Below are 22,662 nucleotides of genomic sequence, written 5' to 3'. Positions count from 1 at the left end.
GTACATAGTGTGTATATATGTGTATAATTATATAGTGTGTATATATGTGTTTATAAATATATGTATATTTGTATATAAAATCTTTATATATGTGTATATATGTATGTATGTATTTGTGTATATATGTAAGTATGTATGTATGTATGTGTATATTTAAATCATATATATATATATATATATATATATGTGTGTGTGTGTGTATATATATGTATGTATATATATTTATATATATATGTATTCCTTGCGCAAAAGTTGACTAAAAGAATGCAAACTTGAAGTCACGTTATCGATGGAAAAATGCATTTTTAGACACTATCCTGGGCGCGTTCACCGCTGCTGCTCACTGCTCCCCTCACCTCCAAAATAGGGGGAAAAGCATAGAATAATTTCGCCACAATGTGTGACAATTATTGGTACTTTTACTTTAACTAATATGATTTGCCTGAGCGGCTAGGAAACACCGAGAGTAACAAGCAGTTGAAAATGGATAAGAAAGGACAGATTGAAAAAATATATAATAATTAAAAAAAAAAAATAATAATAATAATAAATTGTTTTCTTTATTTCAAGTTGGGACTGATTTTGGACGCTGGCGGGTTGGATTCGGCCCGCGGGCAGTAGTTTGGGGAACCCTGATCTACAATGTATATAGTCATTAAATTAAAAAAGCACATTGAATGAGGAGGTGTGTCCAAACTTTTGGCCTGTACTATACGTCATCCTCCTGAAATGGTGCTAATAAGGAAAAGGGTAACGTGCGGAAAATTAGTTTTTTTTTTCTTGTTTTTTATTTTTTTAACTATGGCGCTACTGCAGCCTTGATGCTTTTCTGTCACATCGGGCATGCTTGTGCCAGATGTACAGTATGGAGCCCTGCAGCATGTTGAATATATTCCAGGAGAAGTAAATTGTTGCATAACTCGCTGGATCAGGTGAAAACTGCCAAAATGGCGAGGTTATAGTATTATTCAAAGCAGACCAGGCTGACAATCTCTTCACGCCGCAGCGTGAGGGCAACCATGGCAGAAGTGCGTGTGGGCCCCGTGTTGGGGAGGATCTCCCCGCCATGTCATATGGAAGCTGTTTACGCCTTTGGCCGGCGTGTTCTCCGATGTGTGCCTGGTCGCAACAATGTCTGCTCTTTTATTTTTCCTTTCGCTCAAATCTCCCAAGTTTGGATTCCTAAAGCATCTGTGCCTCATTAAGATGTGCAATTTTGCTCCTGACATTAACTAATGATGCATCAGCTGCACGGTTTTTAAGGATTTTGTGCTCCGCTTTAATACCCAATATTGTTCAAGGCACAATTGGAAGATGAATATCCATCAAACTTGTTTTAACTGCTGCAGCGATGATGCACATAATGTATCATTGCACCTGTCAATCAGAAATAACGTGTTCTGATGAGAAAATTCCATACGATAACACCCAGGTATTTTTCCATTGGTCTTACCATTAACTACACTGTACCAGCTTGTGTGTCATACCATACCATACCATCTTTATTTATAAGGCCCTTTAAAAACAACCACAGTTGAAGAACAAAGAGCTGTACACCTAAAGGAAAAAGAGGCAAATGTGAAGCTTGTGCAGCATAGCGATGCCGGATTTGTTCCTCCAGGGGTGCGTCGGGAAAGAACACAGCTTGAGGTAAGAAATAAGTATTTACTAAAGTAATAAAACAGGCTAGGATCAAAAAAACACTGGTGCTAACAGAAAGGCAAACAAATGGCGCTAGCATGGAAGCTAGGAATATGAACAGAAAAACTAAACTTGGCATGAAGGCACAAAAAGGGAAAACAAAAGGATTAGCATGAGAGCTAGCAATAAACAAAACCGCAGCGGGAGAGCTAGCGAGTATGAACAATGAAAGCAAATCTTCAACTGTTGCATGTGAGCAAATTAGAGTCCGAGAATGAGTGCGTCTTGAAACCACGGCAGGTGAAAACACATTGAATGAGGCCTGTATTGAGCTTGAGGTTGCTATGGAAACAAACTAAAACAGGAACTAAGGAGTCAAACTACAAAATGTGATACAAGAAAGAATCAAAACTACAAAATGGAACGATCCGAGCAGCGGATCGCAACAGCAAAGGACAGACTAAAAACCGATGAGGTGGCGACTTGTCCAGGGTGTACGCTGCCTTCCGCCCGAATGCAGCTGAGATAGGCTCCAGCAACCCCCTCGACCCCGAACGGTACAAGCGGTAGAAATGGGATGGATGGATGGATGGACAGACTAAAAAAAACATTTAAAACTGAAGTAAAATGCACATTGAAAAAGCAGATATAAATTACCCTCAAATATAAATTAGCTCAATAATTGAATCATCAGGTGAAACATGATTCACCAAATTGATATTTTGCCACACTCCTAATAAAAGGCACTGGTCGGATCAATGGGGTGACCGATGTCGCAGCAAGATCGCCCTCACATCCATGGCTATGCAGATGATCTGGCCATTCCTGTAGTAAGCCATCTTGCTTAGGAAGCAGTAGAACAGGGCCTCTCTGAGGACATGAACACCCTGTCCCCATCCATCCATCCATCTTTTTCCACTTACCCCAGGTCGGGTCGCGGGGGCAGCAGCCTACGCAGGGAAGCCCAGACTTCCCTCTCCCCAGCCATTTCGTCCAGCTCTTCCCGGGGGATCCCGAGGCATTCCCAGGCCAGCCGGGAGACATAGTCTTCCCAACGTGTCCTGGGTCTTTCGCGTGGCCTCCTACCGGTCGGAGGTGCCCTAAACACCTCCTTAGGGAGACGTTCTGGTGGCATCCTGACCAGATGCCCGAACCACCTCATCTGGCTCCTCTCGATTTGGAGGAGCAGCGGCTTTACTTTGAGCAGCGGCTTTACTTTGAGCTCCTCCCGGATGGCAGAGATTCTCACCCTATCTCTAAGTGAGAGCCCCTCCGCCCGGCGAAGGAAACTCATTTCGGCCGCTTGAACACCCTGTCCTCATACCTGAGGAAATGGCGTCTCAAATTCAGCATGGATAAGACAACATCTTTAATGTTCCACCTCAACCACATGGAAGCAGCCCGTGAGATGAACATCACGGTGGATAATGCCCGGTTACAGTCCCAACCCGTTCAAACGTACCTCGGTGTGAAGCTTGGCAGAACAACGACATTCAAACAACACCTGGACAGTGCCAAGGCAAAGACAAGTGCCCGTGCCGCCCTAATACGCCACCTAGCCAGCACCACATGGGGAGCCACGACGAAGACACTGCACATGTCCACGCTGGCCCTAGTGTTCTCAGCCGCCTAGTACTGTGCCCCGGTTTGGTACCGAAGCCCCCATGTAAAGAAGTTGGACGTCGCCCTCAACAGCGCCATGCGGACCGTCTCCGGGTGCCTGCAAGGAACCCCAGAAAACCAACTGCCCGTCCTTGCTGGACGAGAAACAGCCACACTGGCCCTCTCCCGAAAGGCACAAACCAGCAAATCCCACCTCCTCCATAAGATTGTCACAAAAACACCAAGCCTGCATGGCGTCCCTTTGCCACGCAAGCCCACAAACTGCTCCGCACAACATCAGCTGATACTTCCAAGGCTACCTTGGTCAAAACAAGATGGAGAGAACTGTGGAAGTTAGCAGAACCATCTCGTCTGCACCACTACATCAATGACCCCACAGACGTCTCCGGCCAGGAACTTCCCCGGAAGCAGTGGACAACCCTCCACCGCAGAACCATATAGGCTGTACCACTACATCGATGATCCCACAGACGTCTCCAGCCGGGGACTGCCTCGGAAGAAGTGGACAACCCTCAACCGCAGAACCATCTAGGCTGCACCACTACATCGATGACCCCACAGACGTCTCCGGCTATGAACTGCCCCGGAAGAAGTGGACAATGCTCAACCGCAGAACAATCTAGGCTGCACCACTACATCGATGACCCCACAGACGTCTCCGGCCAGGAACTGCCCTGGAAGCAGTGGACAACCCTCAACCGCAGAACCATCGAGGCTGCACCACTACATCGATGACCCCACAGATGTCTCCGGCCAGGAACTTCCCCGGAAGTAGTGGACAACCCTCAATTGGTTGAGGACCGGCGTCAGACGCTACGGCGCTGCGGATAGTGCCTCCAAACACCAGCCACCGAAAGGCGAACAAGGTCTGAACAACGTCTGATTGACCTGGACGATGACACGTTGACCTGGTTCGCCTCAACAGAGCTGAAAGTCTAAAGACACAAGACAGAAGAAGACTTATTCTATCCAAAATGTGTTTGGCGTTGTCATTTAGTGTGGTTTCACTGTATGGCACATGTTCATGATAGTGTTGGCATTGTTCATACTGTCACCCTTAGTGTGACATGTATGGCTGTTGAGTCATTAGTTAACTATCGGGCACAATAAAGCCTTGGTTAGATTTTTCTTAATTATAGACTGTTGTTTGATACTTTACATTAGTTTTGGATGATACCACAAATTTGGATAGCAATCCGATACCAAGTCGTTACAGGATCATACATTGGTCATATTCAAAGTCCTCATGTGTCCAGGGACATATTTCCTCAGTTTATAAACATAATTTAAATTTAAAAAAATTAATGAAGACGTTAAAAATGATCGATGCATCAATTCCAGGTACAATAGCGTATCTTGTCGATACTACTATGATTAATAGTAGTATCGATTAGATACGTGTACCCAGAATTCCCTGCAGCACCAACTCTTCCGGGACGCTACAATATAAACAAACGCCATGTACGTGGTATCATTACAGTGGATGTTTGGTGTAGATCCACCAATGGCGTTTGTTTATATTGTAGCGTCTCGGAGTTGGTGCTGCAGGGAATTCTGGGAATTTGTCTGTAGTGTTTATGTTGTGTGGCAATGCAAATATTCTTCCAAAATGTGTTTTTCGTTGTTGTTTGGTGTGGTTTCACTGTATGGCACATATTTATGACTGTGTTGGCATTGTTCATACTGCCACCCTTTGTGTGACATGTATGGCTGTTTAGTCATTAGTTAATTATCGGGTATAATAAAGCCTTGGTTAGATTTTTGTTAATTATAGACTGTTGTTTGATACTTTACATTAGTTTAGGATGATACCACAAATTTGGGTATCAATCCAATACCAAGTAGTTACAGGGTCATACATTGGTCATATTCAAAGTCCTCATGTGTCCGGGGACATATTTTCTGAGTTTATAAACATCATTTAAATGAAAAAAACGAAAGAAGATGTTAAAAAATATCGATGCATCGATACCAGGTACAATAGCGTATCAAGTCGATACTACTATGAGTAATAGTAGTATCGACAACGTGTACCCAGAATTCCCTGCAGCACCAACTCTTCTGGGATGCTATAATATAAACAAACATCATTACAGTGGATGTTAGGTGTAGATCCACCAATGACGTTTGTTTATATTGTATCGTACCAGAGTTGGTGCTGCAGGGAATTCTGGGAATTTGTTCTGTAGTGTTTATGTTGTCCATCCATCCATTTTCAACTGCTTATTCCCTTTGGGGGCGCGGGGGAGCTTGTGCCTATCTCAGCTACAATTGGGCGGAAGGTGGCGTACACCCTGGACATGTTATGTTGTGCTGCCTTGCAAATATTCTTCCAAAATGTGTTTGTTTTTGTTGTTTAGTGTGGTTTCACTGTATGGCACATATTTATGACAGTGTTGGCATTGTTCGTACTGCCACCCTTAGTGTGACATGTATGGCTGTTGAGTAAGTATGCCCTTCATTCATTCGTGGGCAGTGTGTTCAAAGTCAAGATTATTGTGTCAATAGTTAATTATCGGGCACATTAAAGCCCTGGTTTGGTTTAGTTAATTATAGACTATTTGATTTGTGACTATTTTATTATGGGAAATGGATCAAACTCGGTACTAAATAACAACAGGATTGATTTTTCAAAAATTATGTAAAAAAATGAAAGTTGCGTCAACCCGCCCGTGGGTGCCCAGGCCCCTGAGCACCCGTGGGTTCGGTGCCGAAGCACAGACCAAGTGTTACAGCGAAGGACCGACTCTGGTGAGGGTGTTGAAAAGGCCTCAAAGTTAGGTCCTCTTTCAGCTCTTTAGCCGGCATAAGCAGCTGGCCACCTTCAAATAGCAAAACAACTCGTAAACCTTGAAGTTTAAAGGTGCACCGGCGAAGTAAAAAGTGCAATGATGATTAAAAAGAAGAGAGCAATATGTGGGGAAAAAAAATGCCTATTCCTCTCTTCCATTTTCTCATTTAGCCGGACTCCAGGCCAGCAGGTGGAATTTGGGTTTATGGTTATTGTTCCCAAGGTGACTGGATTAATATAGAACGGTGCTACTGGCTCTGCATTGAGAGGGTGAATCCAGGACAAATTAACCTTGACTGCAACTTTTACTATGGATTTCCTGCTTAGGGTGCCAATGCAATTTTAGCTTTGGAACTCGTCCTGCCGAGGGTGACTGTTTAGGGACTCACTTCTTCCAGTCTGTTCATTCATTAAAGGCCTACTGAAACCCACTACTACCCACCACGCAGTCTGATAGTTTATGTATCAATGATGAAATCTTAACATTGCGACACATGCCAATACGGCCTTTTTAGTTTACTAAATTGCAATTTTAAATTTCCCGCGAGGTATCCTGTTGAAAACGTAGCGGAATGATGACGCGTGCGCTTGACGTCTCGGGCTGTAGCGGACATATTAGCCCAGCACCACACACAGCTAAATGTCGTCTCTTTTCATCGCATAATTACACAGTATTTTGGACTTCTGTGTTGCTGAATTTTTTGCAATGTGTTCAATTAAAAATGGAGACTATAAATAAGAATGCTGTTGATGGAAAGCGGTGGATTGCAGCGGCCTTTAGCACCGAAACACAGCCGGTGTTTCTTTGTTTGTTGTGAAGCTTTAACACAGAGTGGTCAAGCGAGCATGTTTGTCTACGTCAACTAGCAAGTTTTGGGATGGGAAAATTGTGATATTAACTCGGCTTTTACCGGAGACTTCAGTGGCTTATACGATCTCCTCCTGCTGCTCAAAAAGGCAGCTGTGATCTTGGCTCCTCGGCTTCTCTCAGAGACACTGTCGTTCACCGCAGCCATCCGACTTTCAGGTATGACTTTACAATCTCACTAAAACACTATTAAAACAATAAGCAGATAAGGGATCTTCCAGAATTATCCTAGTAAATGTGTCAATCTACATCTGAAACAGTCCCACTGCCGCCACCTGGAGCCGTCGCCTTTTCTTTTTTTTTTCTTTTTTTTTTTTTGTGCTTCACTCTAACTTTTCTCATCCACGAATCTTTCATCCTCGCTCAAATTAATGGGGAAATCGTTGTTTTCTCGGCCCGACTAGCTCTTGCTGCTGGACGCTATGATTAGAAACAATGTGAGGATGTGAGGAGCCCTACAACCCGTGACGTCACACGCACATCGTCTGCTACTTCCGGTAAAGGCAAGGCTTTTTTATTAGCGACCAAAAGTTGCAAACTTTATCGTCGATGTTCTCTACTAAATCCTTTCAGCAAAAATACGGCAATATCGCAAAATGATCAAGTATGACACATAGAATGGACCTGCTATCCCCGTTTAAATAAGAAAATCTCATTTCAGTAGGCCTGTAACGGCCTTTGTGAGATGTTTACTTACATGTCCAGTTAGATTTCACTACATTTTTATTTCATATATATATATATATATATATATATATATTTTTTTTTTTTTAGAACATTATGTCACAATAGTACAAACAACAGAAATTAGTGGGGAATTTTATTCAATCAATGAATCAATGTTTATTTATATAGCCATAAATCACAAGTGTCTCAAAGGGCTGCACAAACCTCAACGGCATCCTCGGTTCAGATCCCACATTAAAACCTAAATTAAATATATGTTTTCATTGCAGGCCACATTCGGGTTTTGGGTACACCCAAACATCCGGTTTTCAATGTGAAACAATATCAATTGTTATTTATTCATGCCAAAATTAAATTGACTACTGCATTAAACAAGCTAAATGAGCGAGTCTATTGCGCAATAATATGACCTGATGGACTGAATGTGGCCTGTGGGCCTTGAGTTTTGGCCCCTGCATTCAGGGATAGTACATCCACAAATGTATTTTAACTGGAACATTCACCCAGTAACTTGTTGCTAGGCAGAGCTTGTAAAGATAAACAAACAAATGTTGTGCTAAAAACAGCACCATACATATTTGTATGAGGCATGTTTATTCATACACATTGATGTGTATAAGAAAACAATATATATTGGTATTTAAAAAAAGAAAATGAATACACCTGTCTAGTTGGGCACATTTTTATTTATTTATTTTTTTAGTTAATAGGTTTTTTTTTTTTTTCGTTTTTTCTTCTTTTTTTTCTTTTTAAGTTTTTATTGAGTAAAAAAAAAATTTTGTGTTTGCAAACTTTACAAAAGCTCATGTTTTTAGTAAAACTCACAAATATACATTAATACAGGCATTATTGGACATATTGCATATTTGGTTTAGGAATTTTGCTTGAAGAAATGTTTGATGGCTTCATTTGCATTATTTCAGGATTCTAAGAACATTACTGTCATATTGAATAAAAAAAAAACATTTTTGTGTTTGTGAACCTTACAAAAGCACATGTTCCTAGTACAAGTCAAAGACACAATAATAAAGGCATTATTAGGCACATTGGATGTTTGGTTTAGAAGTCATGCTTAAAGAAATGTTTTATTGCTTCATTCGCACTATCTCAGGATTCTAAGAACATTACAGTCATATTAAATGAACACATTTTGTGTTTGCAAACCTTACAAAAGGATATTTTTCTATTAAAACTCACAACGATACATTACTGCAGAGATGATTAGACATACTGCATATTTGTTTTAGGAGTTATGCTTGAAGAAATGTTTTATTGCTTCATTCGCATTATTTCGGGATTCTAAGAGCATTACCGTTGAATAAAAACAAATGTTTGTGTTTGCAAACCTTACACAAGCATTTTTTTCTAGCAAAACTCACAAACATGCATTATAAGACATATTGCATGTTTGGTTTTGGACTTATGCGTGACGAAATGTTTTATTGCGTCATTCGCATTATCTCATTTTTACCATGAATTGATTAACGTGGACCCCAACTTAAACAAATTGAAAATCTTATTCGGGTGTTACCATTTAGTGGTCAATTGTACAGAATATGTACTGTACTGTGCAATCTACTAATAAAAGTTTCAATCAATCAATCAATCACTCAGGATTCTAAGAACTTTACTGTCATGTTGAAGAAAAAGCACAATTTTGTGTTTGCAAACCTTTCAAAAGAACATTTGTCTAGTAAAACTCACAACGATACATTAATACAGACATTATTAGACATATTGCATGTTTGGTTTTGGAGTTATGCGTGACAAAATGTTTTATTGCTTCATTCGCGTTATCTCAGGATTCTAAAAACAAAACTGTCATATTAAGTAAAAAACAAATTTTTGGTTTTGTAAACCTTACAAAAGCACATGTTTCCACTAAAACTCACGAAGATCATGAATATAAGCATTATTAGACATATTGTATACCGATATACAAAAGCTGTTTTTTCTAGTAAAATTCACAATGGTACATTAATACAGGCATTATTAGACATATTGCATGTTTGGTTTAGGAGTTATGCTTAAAGAGTTGTTTTAATGCTTCATTCGCACTATCTCAGGATTCTAAGAACATTACTGTCATATTGAATAGAAAAACACATTTTTCTGTTTGCAAACCTTACAAAGGCTGTTTTTTCTAGTAAAATTCACAACGATACATTAATACAGGCATTATTAGACATACTGCATATTTGGTTTAGGAGTTATGCTTGAAGAAATGTGTTTATTGCTTCATTAGTATTATCTCAGGATTCTAAGAACATTACTGTCATATTGAATAGAAAAACACATTTTTGTGTTTGCAAACCTCCAAAAACAATTTTTTCTAGTAAAACTCACAAATATACAATAATACAGGCATTATTAGACATATTGCATGTTTGGTTTATGAGTTATGCTTAAAGGCTTTTTTTTTTTGCTTCATTCGCATTATCTCAGGATTCTAAGAACATTACTGTCATATTGAGAAAAAAAAAACACATGTTTGTGTTTGCAAATCTTACAAAACCACATGTTTCTAGTAAAACTCACAAAGATATGTGTATACAGGCATTATTAGACATATTGTATATTAGGTTTAGGAGTTATTCTTGAATAATTTTTGTATTGCTTCATTCGCATTATCTCAGGATTCTAAGAACAATACTGTCACCTTAAGTAAAAAAAACACAATTTTGGTTTTGTAAACCTTGCAAAAGCAAACGTTTCCACTAAAACTCATGAAGATGCATTAACACAGGCATTATTAGACATATCGTATATCTGGTTTAGGAGTTATGATTGACTAACTTCTGTATTGTTTCATTCGCATTATAATAATCTCTAAGAACATTACTGTCATATTGGATAAAAAAATCATTTTTGGGTTTCCAAACCTTACAAAACCACATGTTTGTAGTAAAACTCACACAGATGCATTAAAACAGGCATTATAAGACATATTGCATGTTTGGTTTAGGAATTATACTGAAATTAACAGAAACTATATTCCAGTATACTGATGTTGTATTATGAATAATTGTATTGATAATGGTAATGTAGTGATTGAAGTGTAAAAAATATTTTCTAAAAATGAACACTGTTTAAATGTGTCAAAATGCTCCAGACTTTTTTCACAATTATATGTCTGCAATAAGGAACTCTCCTGAAGGAATCAATTAAGTACTATCTAGTGATGCTTGTTGTTTGTTTCCCTCTGCTGGTAAACACCACCACTGCTCCTGGTTCCTATGCTATCAGCATGTGTTGTTATTTTGCCTGCTGGTGGAGCGTGCTGGTGACATAATATTGGAGAGCAGGCGCCAAAATACCATGCTCACCCTCTTCATATGGGCTTACCACTAAACATTTCTCAAGAGTTAGGGCATCTAAAATGGGCATTGACATGAGGGCACTTACCTTGACACAGAGCCGCAGAAACCATGCAAGAGAGCAGTAAAGTCGCTGTTGTTAATCCCATCATGGTGCCTCTCTGCCACTTGGAGATGATTCTGGTGGAGACTCCGGCAGAGAGAACGTGTCCCCCCCGCCCCCTGCCTCGTCAGGTGTGTGAGATGAAAAGTTGAGAGGTGTCGTTGCCGTTAAGCAAAGAAGTTGTCCAGTGGCGGGCTGGAGGCCGGTGGTTTTTAAAAAGATGGAGCAATGTGGGCGCGTGCTAATCCGGCCCCTCTCTGCTAACCATTGGTCAGTCGGAAGCAACATCTGGGGGCCTCGTATCATCTTCCACAAAAAGGTCAAGGGGAGGGGGAGCGCGGAATCAGGGTGTTGAGACACACTCATAATGAAGAGTGAGAGGGTGGATGCTAAAAATAAAAGTGCTTTACAAATGTTTTACATTTTTGCAACCGGTGACAAAAACTGTATACTGATATATAAGAGCAGTGTCATGGCCTGGTAATCATATTTATGTTTGATTTGCACTTCCTGGTTTCGTTTGTTTCCATAGTTACTCATTAGTTTCCACCTGGTCTCCAAGTCACGCCCCTGTCCTCAGCCTCAGACCTGTCACTAATCATCATAGTCATTATTTAAGCCATTCTGTCCCTGTCCTCGTGCTGGGAACTTTGCTTGCTTACTTGCTACTTACCTACCTGCCTACCTATGCTGCACATCCTTCATGCCCTCGATCACCTGCCACACACCTTGCTATTCATGCCCCTTGTTTTTGGTCACAGTAAGTGTTTTGATTTAGTTGTTCATAGCCATAGCTTTTTTTGTTTATAGTTCATTGTTATTCATGCCATTGAGCAAGTGTTTTGGTTTCGTGTTTATAGTTATAGCCTCAGTTCTAGTTTTTTGTTTCATAGCCAAGTTTTCCGCCCTCGAGCGTGCCATTTGTTTGCCTTTTGTTTTAGTCTATTTGTTTATCAATCAATAAATATGTACTCACGTTCACGCCTGGCTCGTCCTAAATATTCTCTGCATCGAAGAAGCAATACAAGTCCAAGTCAAAGTCCTGACAAGCAAAGGTGTCAAAGTCAAGGCCGGGGGGCCAGATTGCATGATCTATGCCTGCCACCCTCCCCCGCCCCCCCGGGATGATATTTGAGTAGTATTAGAACCGGCCCGAAAGCCACAGCCGCCTGCTGCTGTTTTGCACGCACCAATACTCCATCAGTGTCAGCGCTAGGAATTTTCAAAATGGGGTCCCAGCGACCCCGTCAAGTCATAAAAATGGGGTCCCACAGTAAATGTTTGGAGTCCCACTTTTCTGTAAGAGTTTTGAAAACAAATGACGGATTATCTTGTTGTATCTCACATTTATATTTTGTGTTTTGGAAAAAGGTTGTCAGAAACGTTATTCAAATCATTAAAAAATATATAAATATATACAAAAGAAACCACATTTTTATGTATATATAAATGTATTCATTCACTTTCTTCTTTCCTTCGTGGATCTAAAATAGGGGTCCCCAAACTACGGCCCGTCGGCGTCCAAAATCCGGGCCGCGGGAAGTCCCAAGTTATAAAAAACAATATTCTAATTCTAATTATTATTTTTGAAATCTGTCCTTACTAATCCATTTACAAACACCTTGTTACTGTCGTTGTGTCCTAACCGCTCAGGCATATCATATTTTCTAAAAATGCAATTTCTCATCAATAACGTAACATCATTGCGCTCACGCCGCAGTGTCGGGCGAGCACTCAGCAACTGCGCACTTTCAGTCAATTAGTATATATATATATATATATATATATATATATATATATATATATATATACATATATATATACAAAAAGTTCTATTTTAATTTAATCTGACCACATAACATTCTCCCAATCCTCTGCTGTATCATCCACGTATCCATTTTGGTATAAACTCAACTCGTCGTGTTTGGAGGAAGAAGAATACTGAGTTGCATCCCAAGAACACCATACCTACTGTGAAGCATGGGGATGGAAACATCATGCTCTGGGGCTGTTTTGCTGCTGAGGGGACAGGAGGATTGATCCGTGTTAAGGAAAGAATGAATGGGGCCATGTATCATGAGATTTTGAGCCAAAACCTGCTTCCGTCAGTGAGAGCTTTAAATGGTTGACCAAATACTTATTTTCCACCATAATTTACAAATAAATTATTTAAAATTCCTAAAATGTGAATTCCTGGATTTTTTTTTTCACATTCTGTCTCTCACAGTTGAAGTGTACCTATAATGAAAATTACAGACCTCTGTCATCATTTTAATTGGGAGAACCTGCACAATCGGTGGCTGACGAAATCCTTTTTCCCCCACTGTATATATATATATATATATTAGGGGTGTGGGAAAACATCGATTCGAATACGAATCACGATTCTCACGTTGTGCGATTCAGAATTGATTCTCTTTTTTTTTTTTTTATCAAAATTTTTTTTTTTTTTTTCAATCAATCCAACAAACCACAACACAGCAATACCATAACAATGCAATCCAATTCCAAAACCAAACCTGACCCAGCAACACCCTGCAATAAACAGAGCAATTGAGAGGACACAAACACGACACAGAACAAACCAAAAGTAGTGAAACAAAGATGAATATTATCAACAACAGTATCAATTATTATTATAATTTCAGCATAGCAGTGATTAAAAATCCCTCATTGACATTATCATTAAACATTTATAAAAATAAAAAAAAAGAACAATACTGTCACAGTGGCTTACACTTGCATCGCATCTCATAAGCTTGACAACACACTGTGTCCAATGTTTTCACAAAGATAAAACAAGTCATATTTTTGGTTCATTTAATAGTTAAAACAAATTTACATTATTGCAATCAGTTTATAAAACATTGTCCTTTACAATTATAAAAGCTTATTTTTTTAAATCTACTATGCTTGCATGTCAGCAGACTGGGGTTGATCCTGCTGAAGTCCTATGTATTGGATGAATACAGAATCGTTTTGAATCAGAAAAATATAGTTTTTGAATCGAGAATCGCGTTGAATGGAAAAAATTGATACAAAATCGAATCGCGACACCAAGAATCGATATTGAATCGAATCGTGGGACACCCAAAGATTCGCAGCCCTAATGTATATAATTGTTTTGTTTTTTTTCAATTTTGCATTTTCTTGCTTTTGAGTCATTCCAGACGCACACGTGCTAGTAATGCGATCCAATCAAGTGTCAGTGTACATACGTTTCTGTTGCCTAGATTGCGATTGAGAAAATGTGTTATAGATGTGTGCTGCTGGCTGAAAACATCACACACAGGTAGGACCATGAAAACTTGAATGTGCAGAAAATGATTGTCCTTGTGGAAAAAGGTAAAATACCTGTATGAACGCAAAATACCGTATTTTCCAGACTACAAGGCACGCTTAAAATCAGTGCGCCTTGTAGCCCGGTGCGCCTAATGTACTGAATACATGGTGAAATGATAAGTTTGACCAGTAGATGGCAGTCACACATAAGAGATACTTGTAGACTGCAATATGACTCAAGTAAACAACACCAACATTGTATGTGTTCCGTTACAAATATAAAACATTACACACGGCACCCAAAAATCTATCAACATTTTTTAGTACGACTTTGGTAAGCTATGAAGCCGCACCGCTTGATGGATTGTACTGTGCTTTAACATAGGAGTATTATTATGGTGTGTGTATAAGGTAAGACATTATCTGGCGTTTTGTTTTACAATGTTAGGCAAAAGCAACTTTTCTTACCTTCTGGTACCTGCTGATCTGTATTTGGGATCTGCATAAGTCCTGGAAAATTGAATGCATCCACTGTGGTAGTCCATGCCGACACCGTAGTTGATAAGCTTTTTCTCTATCTTCTTGATATGGGACTCAGCTGTTGACATATCTAATATAAAGCAGTGTAAAGTTCTACCATGTTCCTTTCATTGTAAATACATTATTATACTTTTTCCCTTTAGCTTGGTGCTAAAACACAAGGCTGAGAAGTCCAACGTTTGAGGTTAGAAACAATTAGTATCAAGATATATGCATTATTAACTAGAAACTGTAATCATGTTATTGAAACATAAAACCATTGTTCATATTGACTGGAATAACGCAAACATACCAAAGTTCAAGCAGTCCAAAGCTATGCTGAGACTTTTTTACTATCCAGAACCAGAATTTTGTAAACAAAGTCGCTCATCCCCGTGCCTTTCAGCTCGCTGTTTAAACTTTGTTTATGCGACGTGAGGTCGTGTTTACAGCGTGGCCACCAATTACAGTGTTAAATTTCTGGCAACGGCCTAACTGAGTCTCTTTGCAACATTAGACATGGGAGGTAGATGTTGGTAAATGTTTAATAACATTGTTCTTTGTAATATACCACAGTCGTCATCATTGAAGTAGTCTGCAGTGGACAGTCAGCTGTTTAAATACATTGGCAGCTGACAATCAAAGTTTGATAATACAGTATTCTTTTCAAAAGAGCATAAAAAAGTTTCCCACTCTTTCACTAAAAATATTTTCCGGATCATTTTTAGCCGTTAAGTTTTGTCCTCATTCACTGATACATCAATAAGGACAAAAAATATTTAACCCTATGCCTCTGACTCAATTGAGAACATAGCTGTGGCTGCAGGAGCAGTTTTCAATTTAGTTTTAGTCACAGTCTTCTGAAGAAAATGTATTTTAGTCATATTTTAGTCATCTCAATTGATTTACCGTGTTTTACGGACTATAATTCGCACTTAAAATCTTTTTTTTCCCCTCAAAATTCAACAGTGCGCCTTATAACCCGGTGCGCCTAATGTACGAAATAATTCTGGCTTTGCTTACCGACTCAAAGTTATTATAGTTTGGTACATGATGTAATGATAAGTGTGACCAGTAGATGGCAGTCAAACATAACCGATACGTGTAGACTGCAATATGATGGCAATATGCCTCAAGTTAACAACACCAACATTTTATATGTTCCGTTGAAAATATAAAACATTACACATGGCGCTCAAAAATCTAATAAAATGTTTTTGTACATCTTCGTTTAGCTATGAAGCCCCACCGCTCGTTGGATTGTATTGTGCTTCAACACACAAGTATTATTATTGTGTGTGTGTATAAGGTAAGACATATTATCTGGTGTTTTGTTTCGAAATATTATGCAAAAGCAACTTTTCTTACCTTCTGGTACCTGCTGATCTGTATTAGGGATCTGCATGAATCCTGTAAAATTGCACGCGTCCGCCTTTGTAGTCCTAATCGATAAGCTTCTTCTTGTTGTGGGACGTTCATCTTCCTTTGTTGCCATTTTTAATATAAAGTAGTGAAAAGTTCTTACTCATATCTGTCAGTAAACTTGCCATGAAAGCGCTAAAACATACCGGTGTAGTGAGTTTACATTATTCACTAAATGTGTCACAGGACACATTTACGGCGTTGTTGTTGTTTCCAGATGAGGAGATGCTACTCCGTTATTGATTGAAGGAAAGTGTGAATGTCATTAAAACAGTTAGCTCCATCTTTTGACACTTCTTCCACTCCCATCCTTGCACGCTACACCGCTACAACAAAGATGACGGGGAAAAGACGCTGCCGAAGGTAACCTACGTAAATAAGACCGCACACAAAACGGTGCATCCTGAAGCAACTGTCAGAAAGCGGCTTGAAGACAATCTGTAAAACATAATCTATGCAACATTTTGACAAAAAAAAACCACCATTACATCTTATGTAGACCGCAAGGAAGTGTTTTACATTTACAAAAAAATAATAATAATACGACTCCTTAAAGGCGCTGTCCACATGCGTGGACAGCTCCTTTTAGCTCTTATTTCCAAAATTGTGTACACTACTGAATTGGGGTCTTATGGCTGCTTATGTGGACATTTATACTGCCATCTGGTGGTGTCAGAAGAGTATAACATACAATGGAATTTGGGGGAAAAAAGTGTAAAAATGAGAATTAGCATGTCCCTAAACATGAAGTACACGTTTGAGTACTTATGGACTAAGTACATTATATCAAAAGATGATTCTTAGTTTTTATTCTAACTAGGGTCCAATAAGCCCAAATAGCAAAGAAAAATTGAAAAAAAGCATGTAAAAAACAGCTTGAGCCTTAAGAGGTTAATTCGCTCTCTAATCCGGTGCGCCTTATATATGAAAAAAGCTCATTCATCGGCGGTGCGCCTTATATACGCCCTATGGTTCAGAAAATACAGTAGTTTTAGTCTAGTTTTAGTCGACTAAATTCCTCCGCGATTTAGTCGGCTAAAATTACAGTAAACATTGTCAACTAGATTCAAAGTGTAACGCATATTTGAAGTTATTTTGAAAGCCCTTTTATGAAGGTTATTGCAGAGCATCGCAAAAACTAAATTTACAACATGACCTGCAGTCAATGACTACAGAAAAAAAGTACATTTCACACTAAACATACTGTGTATAATTATTCGAGCTAAAATCAAGCATTTAAAAGTTCAATAATATATGAATAAAATGGTCATATGAAGAAACAAACCAGTTTTAGTCTGTATTGTGTATAACCACACTGGGTGTGCACAATTAGTATCATCGCCACTGTTCCGTTTAAATACAGCAACCAGTGTTATAAATCCAGAACGTGTACATGTATATACTAGGCTTGTACGGTATACCAGAAATAGTATAGTACCGCGATACTAATAAATCATATTCAGTACTATATCGCCTCTAAAAAATTACCGGTCCTCTAGTATCATGGTTATCGTTACCAAAATTATCCCATTATAATTCTTATTGTGGTATCGTTCAAAATGCTTAAAAAGTACCTAAAAACTAGGGGTGTAACGGTACGTGTATTTGTATTGAACCGTTTTGGTACGGGGGTTTCGGCTCGGCTCAGATGTCCACCGAACGAGTTTTCACACGGACATATTAGGTAGCGCACCGCAGGTTGTGTAAAGAATGCAGAGCGAGGCACAACACATGTCAGGCTAGCAGCGACCGGGCTAGGACAACATGCAAAAGCCAGAGCTTGAAGACCCTCCTGCCACGTTAACATCTCCCGTTTGGGAACACTTTGGCTGCGCGATACAACAATGGGGGACGGAGGTTTGCCGACATTGTCCAGCTGCAGTAGGGTAAGCTTCTGCCAACACGTCATACATGCTAACCACTTTGAAGCGTCCTCACCGCATTCAAGCAGCCTCTCCTCGGCGAGTCAGGCAGGGCTAAAGTAATAACATTTTTTTTTATTGCAGCAGATTTAAGACCATCCATCCATCCATTTTTCTACCGCTTGTCCCGTTCGGGGTCGCAGGGCGTTGCTGTATTGCATTAAAAACTAGATTTTGACCCACTTCCATGGTGGAAGAACGATAAGCCCATATATCCTCTTACTGCCAAGTAAGCCAGGCTAACTTGGCAGTAAGAGCAACAACTTCAGGCAGATTAATGTTGATGAACGTGGACCCCGTTTGCCTTCAGTGGTCAATTGTACGGAATATCTACTGTACTGTGCAATCTACTAATAAAAGTCTCAATCAATCAATCAAACAAAGCACTTTATATGTAGAAAGGTTTTGTTAAGAAACCATTCCGAGCCTTATCTTATTTATTTTTTATTTTGTATATGTTGACCACATTAACCCTACAAATTTGGTAAATAAATAACCAAAAAATATATATATATTGTTGTTTTCTTACTGTACCGAAAATGAACCAAACCGTGACCTCTAAACCGATGTATGTACCGAAACGACATTTTTGTGTACCGTTACACCCCTGCTGTACACTAAAATATTTTGACCATGGTTGTTTTTAAACAACAGCACGGTGGGAGAGGGGTTAGTGCATCCATCCATCCATTTTCTACCGCTAATTCCCTTTGGTGCCTCACAATACGAAGGTCCCAAATAGTCCTGAGTTCAATCCCGGGCTCGGGATCTTTCTTTGGGGAGTTTGCATGTTCTCCCTGTGACTGTGTGGGTTCCCTCCAGGTTCTCCGGCTTCCTCCCACCTCCATAGGTTGATTGGTAAAATAAGCCCTAGTGTGAATGTTGTCTGTCTATCTGTGTTGGCCCTGCGATGAGGTGGCGACTTGTCCAGGGTGTACGCCGCCTTCCGCACGAATGCAGCTGAGATAAGCTCCAGCACCCCCGGGGACCTCAAAAGGGACAAGCGGTAGAAAATGGATGGATGGTAGCTGCAGAAGCAATGAAGCAGAATTTTTGCATCGCTCACAAAGTAATTCAGGTCAGGATATGTAATTTTCCACGCTAACTTAACCATCCATCCATCCATCCATTTTCTACTGCTTATTCCCTTTCGGGGTCGCGGGGGGCGCTGGCGCCTATCTCAGCTAGAATCGGGCAGAAGGCGGCGTACACCCTGGACAAGTCGCCACCTCATCGCAGGTCAGAGTGCCAAAAATCTTGTTTTCTAGGCATTAAAAGGTGTTCAGACATATTTCTAAAAAAAATGCTTGTCAGCTGACAGTTTACTACCACCGAGTAGTGCACAGGTGTCGAACTCAAGGCCCGCCACTTTATTTTAATTGGCCCGAGAACACCTAGAAAAAATGTGTTTCAATAAAAAAATAAAAATAAAATAAAATATATATATATATACTGGGTGTGAGTTTTCCTTGCCCTTATGTGGGCCTACCGAGGATGTTGTAGTGGTTTGTGCAGCCCTTTGAGACACTAGTGATTTAGGGCTATATAAGTAAACATTGATTGATTGAGATATATATATATATATATATATATATATATATATATATATATATATATATATATATTTTTTTTTTTTTTTTTTTTTACTAAATGCATTCGTTCTTTCAATTTTGACAAAAAAAAATGCATATTTTGCACTTTAATATTATCTGATCATGCCAATCGTATTATATAGTGTATTGAAAAACTATTTTTGTGAGATAAAAACAAATGATTAAATATCTGCTTGAATTGAATTATATAGCGCTTTTTCTCTAGTGACTCAACGCGGTTTACATAGTGAAACCCAATATCTAATTTTTACATTTAAACCAGTGTGGGTGGCACTCGGAGCAGGTGGGTAAAGTGTCTTGCCCAAGGACACAACAGCAGTGACTAGGATGGCGGAATCGGGGATCGAACCTGCAACCCTCAAGTTGCTGGCACAGCCGCTCTACCAACCGAGCTATACCGTCCTTGTCACCTTTATTTATGATTTTAAAGCAAGTTATACATAAAAAAATCTAATAATCAAATGCATATGCATTCCGATTAAACATGACTAATCACAGGTTATTACCCGCATGCATAATGTAAGTTAATTTGGAAAAAAGCGGCCCTGTGAAAGCAGCCATTACTGCGATGTGGCCATCAGTGAAAATGAGTTTGACACCCCTGGAGTAGTGGAAATGAAAAGGCAATGAGTTTCATCTTTTCTTTTTTACACCCACTCAAACATGGGCTCAGTTGGATTTAGTCCATTAGCATTCAAATTAGATTCCTGTTTGTACCTCACTCATTTGGGTGTTTTAGTCAGTTATTGAAACCAACAGCTACAAAATACATCATTATTGACAATCCCTCATTTGTCTACAGCTAGTTAAAGGCTGATCATGCCAGTTGTATTACCAAGTCAATTATGATAAAACTGGTAAGTGGCTGGATTTACTCTTTACAAAGCCTGATTTACAAACCCCGTTTCCATATGAATTGGGAAATTGTGTTTGATGTAAATGTAAACGGAATACAAAGATTTTTGAATCATTTTTAACCCATATTCAGTTGAATATGCTACAAAGACAACAAATTTGATGACCAAACTGATAACATTTTTGGGGGGAAATAATCATTAACTTTAGAATTTGATGCCAGCAACACGTGACAAAGAAGTTGGGAAAGGTGGCAATACATACTGATAAAGTTGAGGAATGCTCATCAAACACTTATAATAATAATAATGGATTAGATTTATATCGCGCTTTTCTATTGTTGGATACTCAAAGCGCTCACAGAGAAGTGGGAACCCATCATTCATTCACACCTGGTGGTGGTAAGCTACATCTGTAGCCACAGCTGCCCTGGGGTAGACTGACTTATATGGAACATCCCACAGGTGTGCAGGCTAATTGGGAACAGTTGGGTGCAATGATTGGGTATAAAAGCAGCTTCAATGAAATGCTAAGTAATTCACAAACAAGGATGAGGTGAGGGTCACCACTTTGTAAGCAAATAGTCGAACAGTTTTAGAACAACATTTCTCAACGAGCTATTGCAAGGAATTTAGGGATTTTACCATCCACGGTCCGTAAAATCATCAAAAGGTTCAGAGAATCTGAAGAAATCACTGCACGTAAGCGATGGTATTATGGACTTTTGATCCATCTGGCGGTACTGCATCAAAAAGCGACATCAGTGTGTAAAGGATATCACCACATGGGCTATAACATTCAAATATTCAAACGGGCCTTGGCCAACTTTAAAGTTGATATTTTATTATACGACAACATTTTTTTCTTGTAAAAGCAAAATCAGAGAAACAGAAATAATGCCAAGATATCAATCAACATATTTCAAACAAACAAAGAACAATAGCCCACTTCAGTATCAAACATAAAGTATATTGCTACAGTTCTTATGCGGAGACGGACACAGAAACACCCCCTAAAAAGACGTCAGGTAACAATGTTCTACTGCAAATCCCCCTCTTGTCCCTGAAACAGCAAATGTGGCTCATGCCCCAAACACACAAACAACAATCTCATCTGTAAGGATGCAAAACAATGAGAATGAACTAGCTGGACTTTCCCCCAAAATACTTCCCTATGCATTACAGTTCGATGAGAGAGTCTGTGCCCGGGTACTCAGGAAGGTTGAGGTCGTACTTTTTCTGGATGTCGTAAGGCAGGAAGCGACCGGCCAAGAAATGCTTCCCTGAAAAACTCACAGCGCACTTCTTCGGGGCTGTCAGCGAAATAAGCACTTCTGGGCTTATCCCATCCTGACTTGCCTCCTCAACGTCCCAACCTGGGTCACAAAAAGAGGTAAACAAAGCAAGAGGATGAGGACTTGACAAAACTTTTCCTACAAGGTTGCACCAAAAAAAAAACAATTCTGAACCACTACCAAATGCTATTAAATGTACTTGGGGTGTGATGATGCACTCATTTCACGACTGGAGACATGCACATGGGGATAGGTTGATTTGTATTAGCCATAATGGTCCATCGATGTGTATATATATATATATATATATATATATACATACATATATATATACATATATATATATATACATATATATATATATATACATATATATATATATATATATATATATATATATATATATATATGTATATATATATATATATATATATATATATATATATATATACACACACACATATATATATATAATGAATATTGCGAGTCCCTATTAACTTGTGCTCAGCTGGAAAAAGAAGTGTATATATATATATATATATATATATATATATATATATATATATATATATACACTGCCTTGAATTACCGCCGGGTCAAACTCGCTTCCCAAAATTATTAGCGCATGCTTAGTATTACCGCCTGGTCAAACTCGTGACGTCATCATTTTCAAAATGGAGGAGGCTGATTTCAATACCGGTAATTTGAAATCGCATAAAGGGAAG

General features: G+C 39.2%; 2 protein-coding genes across 3 annotated transcripts in view; both read right to left on the bottom strand.

Annotated features, from left to right (window-relative positions):
- Positions 1-11,211, bottom strand: part of cilp2 (cartilage intermediate layer protein 2) — a 55,939-nt gene extending 44,728 nt beyond the window's left edge. For both annotated transcript variants that reach the window (XM_061888650.1, XM_061888651.1), the window contains exon 1: positions 11,016-11,211. In XM_061888650.1, coding sequence (XP_061744634.1) covers positions 11,016-11,079 — 64 coding nt within the window. In that variant the 5' untranslated portion in view covers positions 11,080-11,211. The remainder of the gene's footprint in view (positions 1-11,015) is intronic.
- A 10,254-nt stretch (positions 11,212-21,465) lies between these two features.
- yjefn3 (YjeF N-terminal domain containing 3) overlaps positions 21,466-22,662 on the bottom strand; it is a 113,581-nt gene continuing 112,384 nt past the window's right edge. The window contains exon 7 of the mRNA XM_061888073.1: positions 21,466-22,018. Within this exon, the coding sequence (XP_061744057.1) occupies positions 21,822-22,018 (197 nt within the window). The 3' untranslated portion in view covers positions 21,466-21,821. The remainder of the gene's footprint in view (positions 22,019-22,662) is intronic.

Source organism: Nerophis ophidion, linkage group LG26, assembly GCF_033978795.1.
Source record: "Nerophis ophidion isolate RoL-2023_Sa linkage group LG26, RoL_Noph_v1.0, whole genome shotgun sequence".
Classification (NCBI taxonomy): Eukaryota; Metazoa; Chordata; class Actinopteri; order Syngnathiformes; family Syngnathidae; genus Nerophis; species Nerophis ophidion.
This window is presented reverse-complemented; position numbering and strand designations above follow the sequence as displayed.